General features: G+C 30.9%; 2 protein-coding genes across 2 annotated transcripts; both read right to left on the reverse strand.

Annotated features, from left to right (window-relative positions):
- Positions 1-596: 596 nt before the first annotated feature.
- Positions 597-3,679, reverse strand: LOC114125013 (uncharacterized). The gene is made up of 2 exons (XM_050206681.1): positions 3,021-3,679; positions 597-1,119 (listed from the first exon to the last, which is right to left on the reverse strand). Exons 1-2 carry the CDS (start codon positions 3,478-3,480, stop codon positions 827-829), a joined length of 753 nt encoding a protein of 250 aa, XP_050062638.1. The 5' UTR covers positions 3,481-3,679; the 3' UTR covers positions 597-826.
- A 7,582-nt stretch (positions 3,680-11,261) lies between these two features.
- On the reverse strand, positions 11,262-14,035 carry LOC114125005 (uncharacterized). Its single transcript, XM_027988477.2, has 2 exons — positions 13,472-14,035; positions 11,262-11,847 (listed from the first exon to the last, which is right to left on the reverse strand). Exons 1-2 carry the CDS (start codon positions 13,932-13,934, stop codon positions 11,564-11,566), a joined length of 747 nt encoding a protein of 248 aa, XP_027844278.2. The 5' UTR covers positions 13,935-14,035; the 3' UTR covers positions 11,262-11,563.
- Positions 14,036-18,707: the final 4,672 nt, after the last annotated feature.

An 18,707-nucleotide genomic window follows, 5' to 3' on the forward strand; every position in this document is an offset into this window, starting at 1 on the left:
AGTTATACATATAGGCTATAAGATAACATAGGTACACGATAAATTAATAGAAAGGAAATTATTTTATACATATTTCCTTTGTTTCCGAAAATTGTCAGGTTAAATATTAATTCATAAGCATTTAGTAATAGGTAAGTAGTAATTATTAACTAATATTTTATATTGCAAACCGAATCATAATTATCGAGTTCGTATCTATTTACTAAGTATTTAGTATAAACTATAATGGACTATTATCCTTATTCCTTAGTATTTAAAAGAGAATAACTTCGGAAATTTTCGTTCAAATTTCGATTGCAATACGTCAACATTTTCAGAAAAATTAGGTGATTCACATTTTGCTTTAAAACATGTATGGTTTCGTTTGAAAAACCAAAGTTGGTATCGCCACAGGATACTCCTTAAATGTTGTGAAAAATCGCCTATGATCGGATGAAACTGAGTTTTATAATTTATATACGCAAGAAGTAAATTTATCTCATTAGTCAACAAAATTTTCAATTTGTTGAGAACGAGAAAGAGCCCTTGGTAAGTGATAACCTTTCTGAAGTTTAAAGGTGGAAATAAATATACACAATTAGTGAACATTGTCCATAGGTTCTAAAAATAGATTTATTATTTCTACGGTAGGCAATGAGAAAAAAAGTTCATAAATGCTTAACAATTTTGAGCACAAACAATACCATCTATAGTTTAATATAGTCGCATAGACAAAATATTACACCGATAAATAATTAATAACAGTAAAAAGTATAATATTATTAGTATCGGCATTTACACGAAACAAATAAATAATAAATTAAATCACACGGCAGTGGTCGCGGTATTATTGCTTTTGGCTAGAATACGCCATGTGATGAGCAACGCCTTCGAGTTGCATACTCCGACCGTAATGATGGGACGATGACTCGGTTTCGTGACCACCTCCCTGTTGCGGCTGCATGAGTTTCTTGAGCACCGTAATACCGGACAGCACCAATGCGATTTTGCTCAGCAACAGTGCCTTGGCTGCGATTAAAGCGATGATTTTTAACGCCATCGGTCCCATTACAGCGGCGGCCGTCATACCGGCCATCATCATGGCTTGTTGCATGGCTTTGTCCTTCTTCTTGCCACGACCTGCAGCGCACAAATCATAATGAATAAATAATAAATTTAAATAAATAAAATAATTAGGTCGCATACGTATCGTGTCAATTATAATAATAATACATAAATAGTACGACAAATTAAAAGGAATCCTCCGTTATTATATTGTGCAGTAAGGAAAACATGTATGTTTTATGATAATATATTATATTATAAGCATTGTGGTGACCCATTGCAGTTATTTCCTACTTCGCACGAGTCGAACGTGGTAACTTTCGTATAACACTATATAATATTATGTAAATTAATTTTTTTTTACACGATTCGTAACTGATTACGGATACGCGCAAGGCTTATAAATTAAGCTTCGTTTATTATGATCCACGAAAACGGAAACCGAAAATGCGTACAGATAGTGTGTACCTGTCGATCGTAATTCACGGTCGCACGGTCTCGGTCAAAACTCAATTCAAAAAACCGCATATCATATTATTATGGTGAAACGTAGGAAGATATAAGAGTGATGCAGAGCAAATATGATTTACCCGATTACCCTTGCACATTTTAAATAATGTTTTAATAATAGACTTATCGTATATTGTGGGGATTAATCTACTTTTTATTTATTTTTTTAAACATTTTCTTATGAATAATAAACACCCTGCAGTGGACGCAGAGAACTGCAAATTTAAATTATATTTATAGAATATAGATTATTATTATTTTAAAGTAATGGAAATTAAATACATGATACATTGATAAAAGTAACATAAAATTATTATTTAACTAAATAATGTTAAAAATAAACAAGACAAAACATTATTTAGTGCCTAGTTATTTTTTTAACATTTTATTTCTGAAAAATAAAGTGAAATCAAAATTGAAATACTTTTCATTTTTTTCTCTGTTGTTAACTGTATACAAAAATTGTAAACTGTGATAATAATAATTAGCTACATATTTGTATCGGTATTTTTTTCGAGCATTCGAAAATCTACGCCGTCTCAAAGAATACCCGATTGCGTTAGCGTATATCGTCTAAATTCTAAATATTCTAAATAATTGCGACACACAGATGTTCTCGCTCAAAGGACGATTTTACATTGAAAACATACGGTGATTAGGTATTTAGGTATAATGTAATGTTGATTTGCGATCTACAAATCCGGTATATAGACGTACTTGCACTGTATATAATATTCGTCGAAACGTAGAGGTAAATACCTACAAGCAGTATAGTTCCGACGAATTTGTAATTTAAAAAAAAACCACGGAAATGACTAACAAATGAGTGATAAAACGGAAAAACTGTTTACTTCCGAACACATACGTGCCATGCGGCGATAATTTAATAACGTACGTCCGTGTAAATAGTGAACGCTAATATGTGGTAATAATATTATGCATCTACGTGAAGTATATAGGTTTATAAGTCGATGCAGATGTCCTCCTCCCACGACATTTTTTTTTTCAAATAATTCTAGTCCACCACTTTATACTCTAAATTACTCGATTACTAGAGGAACCGTATAAGATAATATGCAGTGATAAATGATAAATATCGAAATTCAAGTATTTTATCTGTTAAAATAAAACTTCGGTCGAAAGACTTTTTTGACGTATAGTCGTCGATATATGTGTGTGTTGTGATCAATGGGTAATTTCGAAGAAGTGTTTCCACCGTGTCGTGTATGTTTAATATTGTACCCACATAATATATTATATCGTAATATAGACGGCTAATAAAATGTCTCCGACAATAGTTGAATATCGTGTTCGACTCTAAACACGACACGGCATAGACGGTATATAGTGCAGGAAGTCCGAAAGACTCGAACGACTTGCATATTTTTTATGTCGTTCGAGTTAATCGTTATTTTTTTTTTAAATTTTTTTTGACATTTAATATTGCGCTAATCGCGTTCGCTCACCTTCTTGGCCGGCACCGTCCATCACGATGGTCCTGGTCGACATGAGCCTGTCCATGCGACTGGCCAGCATGTCGTCCAACAGGGCGCTCTTGCTGTCGGCGTCCGGGGCGGCGTCCAGGGCGGCCCGCTCGGCCCGTTCGGCCTGCGGGTCGACGGCCAGCGACTTGCCGGCTCGGGCGGACAACGTCAAGCCGTCCGCTAGGGTGACGGCGGACTTGCCGAGGGCCCGGTCCAGCGCCGTCAGCGCTTTGGACTTGAGGCACACGGTGGCAGGTGAGGCCGCATCGCCGTCGCCGAAGAAACAGTCGTCCAGCACGGACCACAGGACCGAGCCGAATCCGTCCTCTTGCCGTTGTTGTTGTTGTTGTTGCGGCGGTTGTTGGACCGCGGGCACGGAAGCGGAGGAAACGAAAACGGCCAGTGAAACGCAAACGAACGAAATCGTGACGTGAGAAAACATCGTTTTTGATTTTTTTTTTTCAATTTAAAACACGACAAGTATTATAAGAATAAAAACTATTTCCGTCGGACGAAATAAACTATGAGCTCGACGATTTTTTTGTACGATGTGTACAATTAATATTATAGTAAAAATGTTATATTTGGCTACGTGACGTGGAATTGTGGAATCGACAGTCGTCGGTGTGGATGTGATGGTTCCTGACCGGACACCGGGAACTTATATACACACTCGCTATCGTTAGGTCAGACCACCGTGAAAATAATGCACGAGTTTCGTCGGATTCGACGGCGGCTGACGCGGACGCCCGTCTATAATACCCCGTCCCTGTTCGCTCCGCAGCGGGAAAACTGCGCGCGTTTAACCGTGACCGTCCGATACGTTTTCTGGTTTTCACGTATATAGACATACGAGTGCCGTGGACGTAAATAAAATGTTTGATCGGTCGAGAATTGTATATAATGTTATTATAGTACTAAGTATAAGTATTTTAATATATTATTATTAATTTAAGTACTTATTATAAGTACTCGACAACTGCATAATATTGTACTTGATTCCGACAGGAACGAATTCACTAAACGAAGAATACATCGATAATTCTAACAAAAATATAGATCAAATTAACAGTATCATTGTTAATATACCCGGTCAGCAAAACGATTATTGATGCTAAGATTAGATATATTTTGTTAAAATAAGAATTGACAAATTATTTGATTTCCTAACAGGAATTTTTTACGCCTAACTAGTTTTTGAAAAAAATGATTTTTTTGTTTTGTTTTAATTTTTTAATCACTGTAGAAACTTGAAATTTTCAGTATTTAAATATTGTTAGATTTGTTAATTATTGATTCTTATTGAGCTATAAAAAATTATATTCGCACTGGGTCAGAATTCTTGATAATAATAAGATCCTACAAATTTATTCTTATTGGAGCCAAAATAATATTTATAAAAAAAAACACAAATAAACTCAATTATTTATTTTAGAACCAATTTTTTACTTAAAAAAGTTATGTCTTTGTGACTTTGTCAATAGATCACCATTAATACAATGATCATTCACATTTTTCTGTGTTTACCACTCGATAATTCCCACCATGTTATTATGTCATCTCGAATTAAACCAAATAATGATTAATTATATATGTATATTTAGTTCTTCGTTTTTTTTTACCAATCTTCAGATAAAATATACGTATTAACATATAGTAACGGTTGTAAACGTTTCTTCCACTACCATCCAAGTGTGACAAACGACAACGGTCCGTGGCTCCGGTACATAAACTATGAAAGGTTACTTACGTAACGATATTATTGCTATTAATGTAATTTATTTTTCTATTATTAGACAAAAATGAAGTAGGTAATACAGTAAGTTGAATTAATTTTTACCATTATGGTATTATCATTTGTGTATTGAATATAAAAACATACTTAAATGTTTCAAGTATTCGCGAATGATATATCCATAACAAAATAACTAAAATCGTTATTCTTTGTTAAAATATCTAATAAATTCCTTCCAAATTTGAATTTAAAAACGACTATCGTCATTTATCATGGTCCCAATATTATAAATATTCGTGAGTTATTACACCTATTTTGCATTAATTGTTAAATTTTACTTTTTATAAACGCATAGTCGTAAGTGTTTTTACTTTAATTATTGTGGTAATAAAAACGCTATTATTCAAACTTATACTTTCACTCGTTCTCAAACAATGAACAAAGTATGAATAAATGTATTATTCATTTTGATAAGTATTTATTATTTACTTGTTTTATGCTGTATTTTTCCATTACTGAATAAGTAATGAATGTTATTATAACTAATAATTAATATTAATTTAGTAGTAACAGCGGTATTATTCTTAAATTATTACACCAAAATATTAAAATATATCTTTAGTTGAACTCATAAATCATTGTTTTAAATAGTCTAAAGCGTGTTCAGCAGCGGTAGGTACATATACGAGGATGTGCGGTGATCATTTTAAAATAAATTATAGTATGCAACATTAATTCTTTACGCTTTTCCTGAAAAATACCTAATGTGTCTTCTAAAAGAAGTTTTTTCTATAATATTAATGTTTTAGTGCATGTGTTACGTATATTATTGATAATTTTTAAATGTCTAGATCATAGTTCACCGGCTTATAATTTTAACTTGCAGATAACTACGCCCGTTAATCGTCAAAAATCAGTAAGCCTTATGTTGAATTTTGATGACGAAAATCTAACACTAGTGAGTGGCTGTGTTATTTATAATCAATTGTATAACTATATCAATACACGTAGCCGTGTCATAAGTTTTATTGCAAATTGCGATATAGTTTTATTATTATACTTTATTTTTATAGATACGACTACGTAACATTATAGGTAATTTTATGCAATTTTGATAATATAGCAACCGATAAAATTTAGAATGTTGTTACTTATTAGTTTAAACAATATATTGTGCAAATCAATAATCACATTTTGTCATTTAATATCTCAGTTATCTGATATAGCCATAGATAATATATATAGAATTCTATAAAAATTAAATTTTTTAAACATATTTTTTCCTCTAACCACTTACTTACATGTTTTGTTTACCAAAATCAAATAAATAATCATATAGTTTATATTATTTTATTATATTTATTTACTATTAATGTACATATCAAATAATCGAAACAGCAAGTTTGTCATGTATTATACATATTATAACGTCATTAGTTTCCATGAGGCTGACAGGTGTCTGCAGTGTTATGGTAAACATAATAATATTGTTGTAGATGGTATTAATCACATAAAATATTAAGTTTTAATTTCTTTTTATCTACCTATGTAGAGTATAAATAATCACAATAATTACTATTGTTAACTGCATTTAAAAAATTATGGCTTTAGTTCTTAAAATCCTATATAATTATAGCGATTATGGTTTAGACATATTTCTAACCATTTCAAATTTCATTAATACAAATTTTAACGTATTGAATTTTATTTTAAAATCTGCGTTCTTTCCTTTTTTATCGTAGAAGTTAGAGTAATTATTTAAAGTTTTTTCTGTAATAGTTATATTTAATCGATTTAAAATTAGATAAGATTAATATAATATAATATCGTTAAAAAATTATTGAAATATTTCAATCGTAATGTTAGATTTTTAAGGACAAATACCTTAATAACTAAAATTTAAAATTTAAATTGTTATTTCTTAAGATTTTTTTTTTCAAAATCGGTGTTCAAATGAAAAATTATCACTGCTTTCAAGTTTTTAATTATGTATGTATTTAACACGCTGGCTTCCACCGGCTGATGAACAAGGCGAGATCTATGATAATATAGGAATCATTGACCGAACAGCTATACTTACTTCGTCCTACTTTTTTTTTCATTTTTGGAAAAGAACAGAATAAAATCTAAAATTCTGTGTCTACAATGTATAATTGTAAGATAATGAGTATTAATGACCAATGCTGTTAATGCTCTAATTGAGTACAAAAAAAATAGTAAGTACATTACACCATTGCCAAAAATAGCAATTACTTTTTTTTTTTAATTATTTGTAAACATATATAATTATAGTTTAATAGTTATGTACTTATATACTTAGAACAATCACTAAATTCGTACTCATAACCGTTTAAAATGAAATTTTTGGCAAGTTGCTAAAAATATTATATTTTCTCAAAAGCGTGTTAAATAATAATTATACTGTACAGAAATCTCTGAATTAAACCAATGTTTTAATACTTTACTACTTACATTTATTATATTTATTGATAGTTCAAAATTTAAAGTTGGACTTAAATGTTATTCAATCATAATAATAATTATTATTATAGTGCTCTAAATAAACAAGCATAACGCAATATAATATACCTACTCTCTACATTTTTATATAACTTAATGTAAAGTTTTATTGATTGTCCTGAACTTCTTTATTTAATTCGATTTAAAATAAATTCCTCTTATACCCGAGATCCAAGACATTTTTTATGAAATGTGTTCCAATAGGAACTATATCATGAATTTCCCTGCCAATCTTCTAGTGACTGCAGCTAATAAATTTGTGTTTGACTATTGTTGGCGGTTCTTGCAGAATTAAGTATATTTAAATTGTAAATTAATTTGTTTCCTTTTAATTATTAGCTTATTCATAATTTAATTTTCAATAGCACTATATACGTATTATCATACTATAATAGGACTCACAATCCGTATATTTGAAATAAATAAACAATGAATTAAATGGAGAAGATGAAATAGACGAATCGAAACTCCGTTGTATTGTTATAATTTAAAGAATGATTTCATATTTCGTTTTATAATATATGGGATAAAGTGCGCCACAACCCAGGCGAAGCCCGTGTAACACCAGCTATAAATAAATAAAATGAAATAAGATGAATACGATTATTACAGATTTAACTGTTAAGAATAATATTTGTTAAGAAACACAAAGTATGGTGACATCTGTCGATATAATATTGTACTTTTTCTATAGAAGAGTGTCAATCGATCTAATCCAGGTTAGATAATTAGTTATTATCACTATTAATATTGTCTTAAAATTAAAAAAAATATAAAGGTACATTTACAATATTATACATATATTTAACTGTAACTTAAAAATATTATTTTAGAAGTTGAAAAAAATTTAAGAGGCTAATCATCTTTCCATCGCCCCTTCCATCGATAATCACTTATGAAAAGAACAACATTTTTTCAGAATTTAATGAGAGTAATAATTTATCTACACTATCTAGTATCTACACAAATGTCTAAGATTGGTGGTAGACAATTGTTGTAAAAGTAAATAATACTTAAATAGGACTAGTAGGTAATAATAAAGTTTTTTAACTATAAAGTAAGTACCTAGTACCTACACAACAATGTAGGTTAGTGCTGAAAAGGGTACATATATTATGTCCTATACGATCTTTTTACGATTTGAAAGTCCAAGTCTGAAGTCGTGACCCATGTCTAACGTGATATCAGTTTTTATATCTACGAACTGAATACATAATAGTAATGTTATTAGTTTCACTAAACGGAAATATTCTGTTTTACATTTCGTGATGGTTAATTTTTCGTGAAATGAAATCTTATTAAAATTAATTTTGTGTGACATGCGTTTCGCTGTTTAGACATAATATTATTATGTTCAAATGACGGAATAAAATTCAACTGATAATTGTATTTCTACATGTATACATAATTTGTACAAATTTGTGAATTTATATATTAATATTAAAATTTAAATTTGTAATTTCATTTTATTATTACACTAAGTACCTATATAATATAAAAGTCAAAAATCATCTAATATTCTATAAATATAGTTGTTTAAAACGATATTTAGGTATAAATTAAAACCGTTCAACAAGTATTTTATCGATTTATGATTAGATATTAAATATTGAATGTCATGGACTATAGAATATAAAATAAATAAGTATATAGTTCGTCGCCATCATCATAACTATCATTATATTTTATCGAGTAAGTGGGTATAAAATAATTTACAGTTATCAGCAAATAAGCTGAACGTATCAAGAGAATAATAATATAATATGTTTAGGACGTAGATAGGTACTTTATAGTTAATTTTCCGTTTTTGATCTGCGTAAGTAGTATACGACAAACATCAAACACATACCTATAGCCTAGTAATATCAAAATTTTAACTTTATAATATTTTACCTTTTATAATTTATTTTATTATTATCAGAAAGTGTAAAAATGATTAGTTTGTGCAATTTTTATAACAGGCATCTTTTCTAAGTTCATGTAGTAGGCATTTTGCATTTACAGTTCAAATATTACTAGATATTATTAATTGTAAATACTAGTTTTTATAATCAATACACTAGCATAAGTGCATAACAGGGATTGTTTTTTTTATGTGTTCATCATATTAATGTACAATACATATAATTTTATTTGTAGCCAGCTATTAAATTTTAAATTATATCACAAGATGCATCTTGACCATGACCACCACTCATAGAGATGATTCGTGCCCGCCAAAATACGAGTAAGTATTTATAAGCAAAGGTTATACCAACAGGTTTACCAAACTTCGGATAGGACTCTTTTTGTCTCATTTTAATTCCATTGTCTTCATAATATTATTATACAAATATAGATGTGTGCATAAAAGCAAAACCTGTATGGATATTATTGAAATCTAAGTCGATAGTTATAACTTATAAACAACTGTTTTTGTCTAACAAGTATGAAGTTACGATGGACAGTTGTTAATGGTGAGCATGAGACGGTGTGCTTTGATGTATTACACAGTATAATATTATGAATCTCCACAAACAAGTGTGAAATTTACTATATATAACAAACTAAAATCATCTCTAAATTATTATTAAAAATATAAAAACTACTTAAGTGTTAAAATATTAACGATTTTTCTTAGTTAAGTCGAAATCTTTTTTTTTTTTTTAAGTATAAATAATATGATTAGGGATGTGAATTTGTAAAATTTTGTGGAATTTTTTTTTGGTAATTGTGAAACGTAGCTTTGTAAGTAGTTTTAATTAAATTCCACCAATTTACATCTTTGAATACCTTTTTTTTTTGTTTTACACAATTTTTAAATTTTCAAAAAATGTTTCAGTTGAAATTCAAATTCAATTAACATTTTTATTATTATTTTTTTTTTATTAAATAAACATCTTTTTATGCATGTAATATACTAGGTAGGTAATTTATAATATCCTACACAATATCAATCTGAATATAAAAATTAAATTAAAAACCATTTTAAGCGCATCATTTAATACTTTAATTTTTGGCATTTTATATTATATATATTATATTTTTTTAATATTTTAAATGTATTTTTAAGGTTTTTAGTACATTAAATTCATAGCCATAAATATGATTATCTTATATAGACTGCACATACTATTATTATGTTGTGCAATTAGGTTTGACAAAAGCTTTTATTGACATGTTACTAAACGTGTGATAAACGAACTTCTCCAAGGGAAATGGTAATAATAAATGTACGTGTTAATGTTATTAGCAGGGCTCGGAAGTTCTAGCAAATGCATATTTTTATTGGTTCGTCCTAGAACATCCAAAGTAAGATACAAATATGTTTCACACTTCTCTGATGTCATACACGAAATTTTATTTTGCTATTTTTTGCATATTTACGGTTTTTACTGCTATTTTGCGAATTTTAGGTTTTTAGTGCTATTTTTGGGTATATTTTCACATAAATTCATATTATAGGAGATATTTTTGCTAATTAGGAGTTATAAATGCTGTTAATGTGCATATTTAAGGAAATAAATACATATTGTTGAAAAACTAAATTACCTACCAAACAGCCGCCTACGAATATGTGAATGAAAACAAATTGTTTTATTTTAAAATGGTACGCATCCGGCATAAACGGCCTTAGACCGTTGTTATCGTCGATTAAATCGGACAATTCCGTTAATTTCCAATAATTTAGTTATTTTTAAAATTGTATCAAAATATGAACTTTTATAAAAAAAAATTTTATTTTATTTTGCATATTTTTCAATTTTTAGTGCTATTTATAGCGCTTATATTAATGTTTTTATGTGCATATTTAGGCGCTAAAAATCATTTTTTTTAGTGCTATAACTTCCGAGCCCTGGTTATTAGAAAATAAAATATTGTAACATGAGTACATGACAGGATCACCAGAGGAATCTTTTTTTAACAATTAAAAAGCGACAACATATGGTTATAGATATATGTCAACTTAAGGATAAAATAATTAAACGTTTTGGATTTATAAACATTTTGATTTTTTTTTCATTTATCAACTCCATATTTTTATAGTACATCAGTAATAACATTAAAACAATGATTAAAATATTTTTCATAAGACGAGTGCGAAACTCGAACGAATACAATTTTCGTTCACGATCGATTCCGACTCGTAAACAAACAACGTGGATTGGCTTATAAAATAAAAAAAAATAAATAATAAATTAATAGTAGCACATTAGTGCAAACTTAATAAAATTAAAACATAACTCGTCGCCGACGACGATAATGCGCGTGTCACGTAAAGGTATACCGTCTACTGAGGCTTTTGGGCCGAGTACGCTACGTCATGAGCTTCGAGTTGCAAGCTCCGACCGTAGTGATGGGACACCGACTCGGATTCATGTCCGCCCTGTTGTGGCTGCAGAAGCTTCTTGAGTGCTATGATACCAGACAAAACCAGTGCGATTTTGCTCAGCAACAGCGCCTTTCCGGCAATCAGTGCCAACATTTTGAAAGCCATCGGACCCATAACCGCCGCTGCCATCATACCAGCCATCATCATGGCCTGTTGCATGGCCTTGTCTTTCTTCTTGCGACCTGTGATGGACACAACAAATCGTTTGATTAGGAGATATAAAATTATCATCTGTAGGGGGTTGACGAAAGGGATTCTATCGCTCGCCCAACCACCGGATCTGTATTTCGTGCATTACGAAAAGTATGATTTGTCTGTTTATTATAATGATGATGGGAAATTAAGTATAAAAATTAAACCCACCATCCTAGTATTACTTTTAAAATTAACTCAGCCTACTAGAATCAAATAGACAATTTATTATTAACTTAAATGTTTTAAACGCTACTAATTATATAATTATATTAATGATTTTTTTCATGAGGCGATGTCTAGAAGATCGTCAGTCACCTCCGAAAACTTTGAACCACGGTTCTTAAACTTGATATTGTAATTTTCAGGGCAACGAGAGTTGTCACATGATTAATATGACGTAGTAGGATGGTGTTATGGTATTTGTGAACTGTTACAAGGAACGAACGAATCGCTGTCATATACACATATTATACGAACAGTGTGTAATCGTTAGAGGTAACGCAATATCGTATAAAAGGTAAATAATTTTGAACTTTTGGCTTACATTTAATAAAGCCAACACTCTAATATTGCTGTGAAACGATCAACAGTATCAATCGTGTTGAACGGAATGGATCTCAACTCTCAAGTATAAAAAAATCGATTGTAAATGTTACATTTGGCGGTATAATACCACGACTCGGAGAGAGAAAACGACGTGCATAATATTATATTATATTTCGATACGACTACCTATGTTATAAACTTATAACGGGCCGCTGCTACGATATTTTATACTTTAATATAATATAAAAATTTAAGGATTTGCGGAAAACGAATTACAATATTATGTTAACACGTAATAAATAATATGTCTGTCGCCCAATTTTTACTAACGACAAATTCGAGATCAACAAAAATTGCAGTATCTGTGGTGCATATCGATACGTATGTTCAATATAATACATTATTTGTCATTTCATTGTTATATATATCATATAAGATATAATAATAAAACTACATACGTGACAGACACAGGTGCGATGGTATCTATAAACACGGACGTGCCAAACGATATGTTCGTTGAAAAACGTACTTACGTCCGTGTAAATTGCAGTGAATCTTAACAATTCACGATATAGATACATAATATATTATAGATATTGCCTATCGTTTTAAAGTCGAATTCGATGTGCACGAATATAATACAATGGTAGGTATAAAGGTTTGGAGTTTGCCTCCGAGAAAAAAAATTTCAGAAACCTAAAATATAAAATTGTTTTCGAAATCATTGTTGTTTTGCAACGAAAATCTATTACGAAAAAATATTTTCAAAAGAGTTAGAGCGCATAAAGAGGTTTTTCAAAAAATATGATGGTACCTAAAAACTGGATCGCACCTATACTGTTTGCAATGTCTCAGGTTAGATTTTTGCTTTTAGGACGTGTTTATTTTTTTTTAATGTAATACCTACCGTAGTCGGGCGGGATTTTTGAAAATATTATCGTTAAAAGTAGAACTGTAGTAGTAATCGACCACTATGGCCCACCCCACATTCGAGTTCGATTACAAAGTCGTATAGTACAACAACGACATCGCATATTATATGAGTACAATGAATTATTCGCTCACCTTCTTGACCTGCACCGTCCAGAACGATGGTCCTGGTCGACATGAGCCTATCCATGCGGGTGGCCAGCATGTCGTCCAGCAGGGCGCTCTTGCTGTCGGCGTCCGGGGCTGCGTCCAGGGCGGCCCGATCGGCCCGGTCGGCTTGCGGGTCGACGGCCAGCGACTTGCCGGCCCGGGCGGTCAGCGTGACGCCTTCGACGACGGTCAGGGCGGACTTGCCGAGGGCCCGGTCCAGCGCCGTCAGAGCTTTGGACTTGAGGCACACCGTGGCCGTGTCGGCCGCGTCGCCGGAGAAACAGTCGTCCAGCACGGACCACAGGACCGTGCCGAATCCTCCGGCGGCGGACGCGTCCTCTTGTCGGTGCACCTGTTGCTGCGGTTGTTCGACGGGCACGGAAGCCGCGAGACCGAAAACGGCCAGGGCCACGCAAACGGACGATAACGCGACGACGGACGGAGACATGATGGTGATGAAACGTAGCCGATGATGATACAGGTAACCGGGAGATGTGATGGTCAGGTACGGACTCGACCGTCGCCGGTGTGGAAGTGATGGTTCCGACCGGGTGCCCGAGACCTTATATAGGCTGCGGCACGGTTGGCGTGACGACGACGGCGCCCGAGATCGCGTAGGTCGTGCGCCTCCCGCTCGTCGTACGGCCGACGGATAGCACCGTGAAAATAATTGACGGTTTTCGGGCGCTCGTCGTGCGCGACAGCGGCCCGACGGCGGTGGGGGCTTCCTCGTCCCTTCCGCGGACGACGGAAGACCGTCTCGCGAGCGCGTTGACCAACTGACATAGTAAACGCACACAGGTGAAACCGCGAAGTTTTCCAGCGGCCGACGACGACCGCCGCCGCCGCCGCTCCCTTCGACGCGAAACGTCCGCGCGCCCTCTAATTGCGTTCCGAGTTATCAGACCGTGTATCGCTCGCGCGTCCGCAACGCGTGTGTGTTATTATTATGCGTATATATTATATTCCATTCGTCATTTATTATAAACGCACCGGAAACACGACGTATGCGCGCGTGCTAATAATATTATATATTATAATGGTCTCTCGGGAGCGATGTTTCTTTCGCGTGTATACGAGAAGAACGACCATTACCTGTACATCTGCAGTTATAGCTCTTTCAAAAAACCATTAACGTTTTTCGAAAATAAAAACGACTTCATACTTGGGGTAATACGATAAAACGAAATTTATATGCAGCGTGTTGTAATAATAAGCTAGCTGACCCCCCGGTCACTATTTTTTTTGATAGAATGTTTCAATGTTTCAAAAATCAAATTTCGAACGAATTTAACGACTTTAACGACTTTTTTTTCATCATTAGCTAGGTATTAGGTAATCGTGGCGTTGGTGCATTAAGAGTTTATAGATGAGCGCAGTAGTGATGGTCCTTTACCCAATACCGATCCACCCCGCTCAGTTAAATCTGAGCAGTAGGTATTCGAAAACTAAAATCCAAAATTTTAATTCACCGAATAACTCCAAAATATACATAGGTTTCATGTCGGAATAAGAAATTAAAAATGTATGTTTTCGATCAAAATAGATTCTAGTTCTTTTTAAAAAATGTTGTCTTTCAACGATTATATAAAAACAAATTGAATCTGGCTATTTATACACTTATACGTTTATTTGTCACGTGCAAGCACAGTGGAAGTACAGCTAGTATATTATTTTAATAGTTATATACAACACCTATTTTCGCTAATTGGCCCACCATATTTTACTGCTACCTATACCTTGAATTCATCTTACACACATTATGGTTCTTAGATAAAAATTGGCCGAAAGAAAACCATATAGAATTCAATCATAATATTTTTTGTTTTGAAAAACATTTAAAATCGGACAACTTGTAACTTTCTATAGTTTGAATTTAAATGATTATTATTGTTTATTTATAATTTTAATTGAAAAAGATAAACTATTTATTATTAAATATAGACAAAAAATAATTACCTATACAAACAATAACTACTACAAGAGAATTTAAATAAATTTCAACACTTTTATAAATCGATTTTCCTTTAATAAGCGAACACATAATATTATATATTATAACAATAGGAGAATTTAATTCTTTTGTTTTTTTTTTTTATAATATACAACATGTTAAGCAGACTACTAACTACTATACTCTTAACTAGCCTAATGGCCATTTAAATTATAACATAGTTATGATTAAATAATAAGCAACAATTGCCAGATAACTTATGAGTACTGAATATAGTAAATTATGGATTTTAATAATGCAGCAGGTACTATTAAAAAATAACAGTAAAAATATTATGTTAACATTTATTTAACACTTAAATATTACGAGAGATATTATAAGATATTATAAGATATTATTATATTATACTTACTATATTATAAGTTTAAATCAATTATTTAATTTTTTTTTTTTATTGATTTTTTGTAAAAACTTAATATTCAGAATGCCAAAGTGTTAAAGCACATATTATAACATACTTACAAAATTTAGAATACGACGACTACTTAAATGTTGAAGTATAAATATTCCTTTGTAAAGTCTAAATTACGATACTCATATATTATATAGTCGTTATTTATAGATGTATTTAAAACTATTTTGCAGATCTAACTAAGATTAATACCTTAAGAAGTTGTTTTTATCCATTAGTTAGTAGGTACTATAATGCAGTGGATTACGGTGCGACATGTAACATACATTTTTGCTCAGGTAGCATTTTTTAATTTAAGTTTCTAGAAATTGATAGAAAACCAATAACTAATTATGATATTGATTATTCAAATATAGATAGAATAATACGTTTTTAACGTATGCATCCTATTGGGATTTAATGTATAAATGTAATTACTAAAAATGGATATGTTATATCATATTATTTAATTCAATTTTAAATCATTTCATAAACCTGCAAAAATGATTCATAGTTAAAATGATCTTTAGTCAGCTTTTATAGTATTACTGTAAGTAAATATATTTCATGATGTATTTTTAAATCGCTATAATAATTTATAATAAAGCAATTTATTTTATTATAATAGTACTTACATATACCTACTTATAACATACTATATTATTCTTAAATTTTATCAACTTTTGAGTTAACACCGACTTACTGTAGAACACAGTTGATAAGTTCGTAATGTTCGTAGTATAAATAGGCAATAGTTTAAAATTAATCTAATAAGTAGGTATCTTTTAAATTTAATTTTTTTTGTAAAAATAAAATAATATACGTACAAGTTTCCAAATCGATACGAGTAATATTTTTTAATTACAACTAAAATAACTAAAATCTTTCTTTTTTAATTTTTGTTTTAGTATGAGATAGTAAATACATATCTACTTATACTAGAGCTCGAAAGTTATAGGAGCTAAAATAGGCAAAATATACACAAAGAAGTTATAAAATATGCATAAAAATATAATATTAAATCAGCAAAAATGTATTCAAAATTCCCCTTAAAAAATATATATTATTATTAATAATATCCATAAAAACAGAAAAATAAATATTTTTTTATCTAATAAATATGACGAAAAAGTGGTTGGCATTTTACAATAAGTTAAGTCGATAGCTATTATAGATACTAGATTAAAATTACTAATTGTGTTTGTAAATTTTTCATTGCTTTTATTTTTTATAACAATTTAATAACATTTTTCATATCTAAAATACCTACTGCAATATTTTTAGATTCTTAACATTGATATTAAAAATCTTTTTATGTTTATGACTTATTATGAGTTTATGACTGTTCAACGTGTAGATTTTTACATTTAAAATAATAATAATTGGACAAATGAATCTAAAATACCAACGTTTAAAACTTATTCCAAATCATAAATCATAATCATGCAAGCATGCAGGTAAACATTTTGTTTTAATCTTGTTTACATACATTTGATTGTATCGTACCTACCTATATTACACGTATTTTATACAAGTAGATACTTGGCAAATGTATTAATTAGATATGTGTACACTACAATATTAGATTAAACTATATTTCGGAATAGGTACGTGAAATGTGAATTATGATTATAGAAAATAAAACATTTCAGGTCGGTATAATAATTATAACGAGTGAAAGTTTAAATGTAAAAGTATATAAAATAAGGAAAGTAATTTTGAATATAAAAATAATAATATGGCTAGTTTTCTGTAGAATCATTCTACTGAAAACTAACCACATTAATGACAATACATTACTGTTATAAAATAATGTATGATTATAGCCAGTATATTCAACGGCCAATTTTAAAGGAATATTCGGTAGACGAACAGACGGTATAGTTCAATCATAGTGTACAATATATACTATATATTAGGTATATTATCACACTCAAAATTTCTCACACTATATAATAATATATAGTCACACAGATGTCACAAAACGTTACATTGTTAGTCATCAAATGTAAATGCATTATATGTCATAATACTCTCGTAGACCAACAACTAATAAGTACCTACGCTACGTGTGAGTAAAAATACCTATTATCGACAACTATAAGTATAGGGTACGTAATTTTAACCGCCAAACATCCCATAACATATATGTCGTGTTACCCATGAGATATATCATTATATTAATATGTGGACTGCGTGTCTCCCACATATAGGATATGCATATCCTGTCATTATAGGTTATCAAGAGCATTGTCATAGAAAGAGATGTCAATACCCATACGTATATGATGGGACCTAAAGCGTGTGCTAGCTTTTCATAAAATTTTCGTTGAATTTCTCTCTCGATATATTTAATGGGCGGTCCCAACATGCTATTTGGACTCAAAATCACAATACGTTTATGTCTATATTCTATTTAATAATAAATAAATATGTAGGTTTTCATGAAAATATTAAGTAGATACACATTATATTATACCTATTGTTTTTAAGTTAGAAATCGTTTAAGTTAGAAAATGTTATGAATATTAATTAAAACTTTAAAAAGCTATAAATGAGGTATATTCGTAATGGCGCTGCGCTACAAAGTTTAACAATGTAAATATAAAAACGTCGTGTATTTGCCCCATTTACGAGTGGTGGCTGTGAAACGTAGGTAAATCAATACGTTTTTATTACAGTGAACTTGGCTGTGGCATACTCTATCGCAGTCCGCAGATAATATAAAAATTGTATTTATATTTTAATAAAATATTCGTTTGTCTTATGACGAAGACATTATGGGCTCTTAGACCATAATCAGTCGCCTGTCGAGC

Source organism: Aphis gossypii, chromosome X (genome assembly GCF_020184175.1).
Source record: "Aphis gossypii isolate Hap1 chromosome X, ASM2018417v2, whole genome shotgun sequence".
NCBI classification, from domain to species: domain Eukaryota; kingdom Metazoa; phylum Arthropoda; class Insecta; order Hemiptera; family Aphididae; genus Aphis; species Aphis gossypii.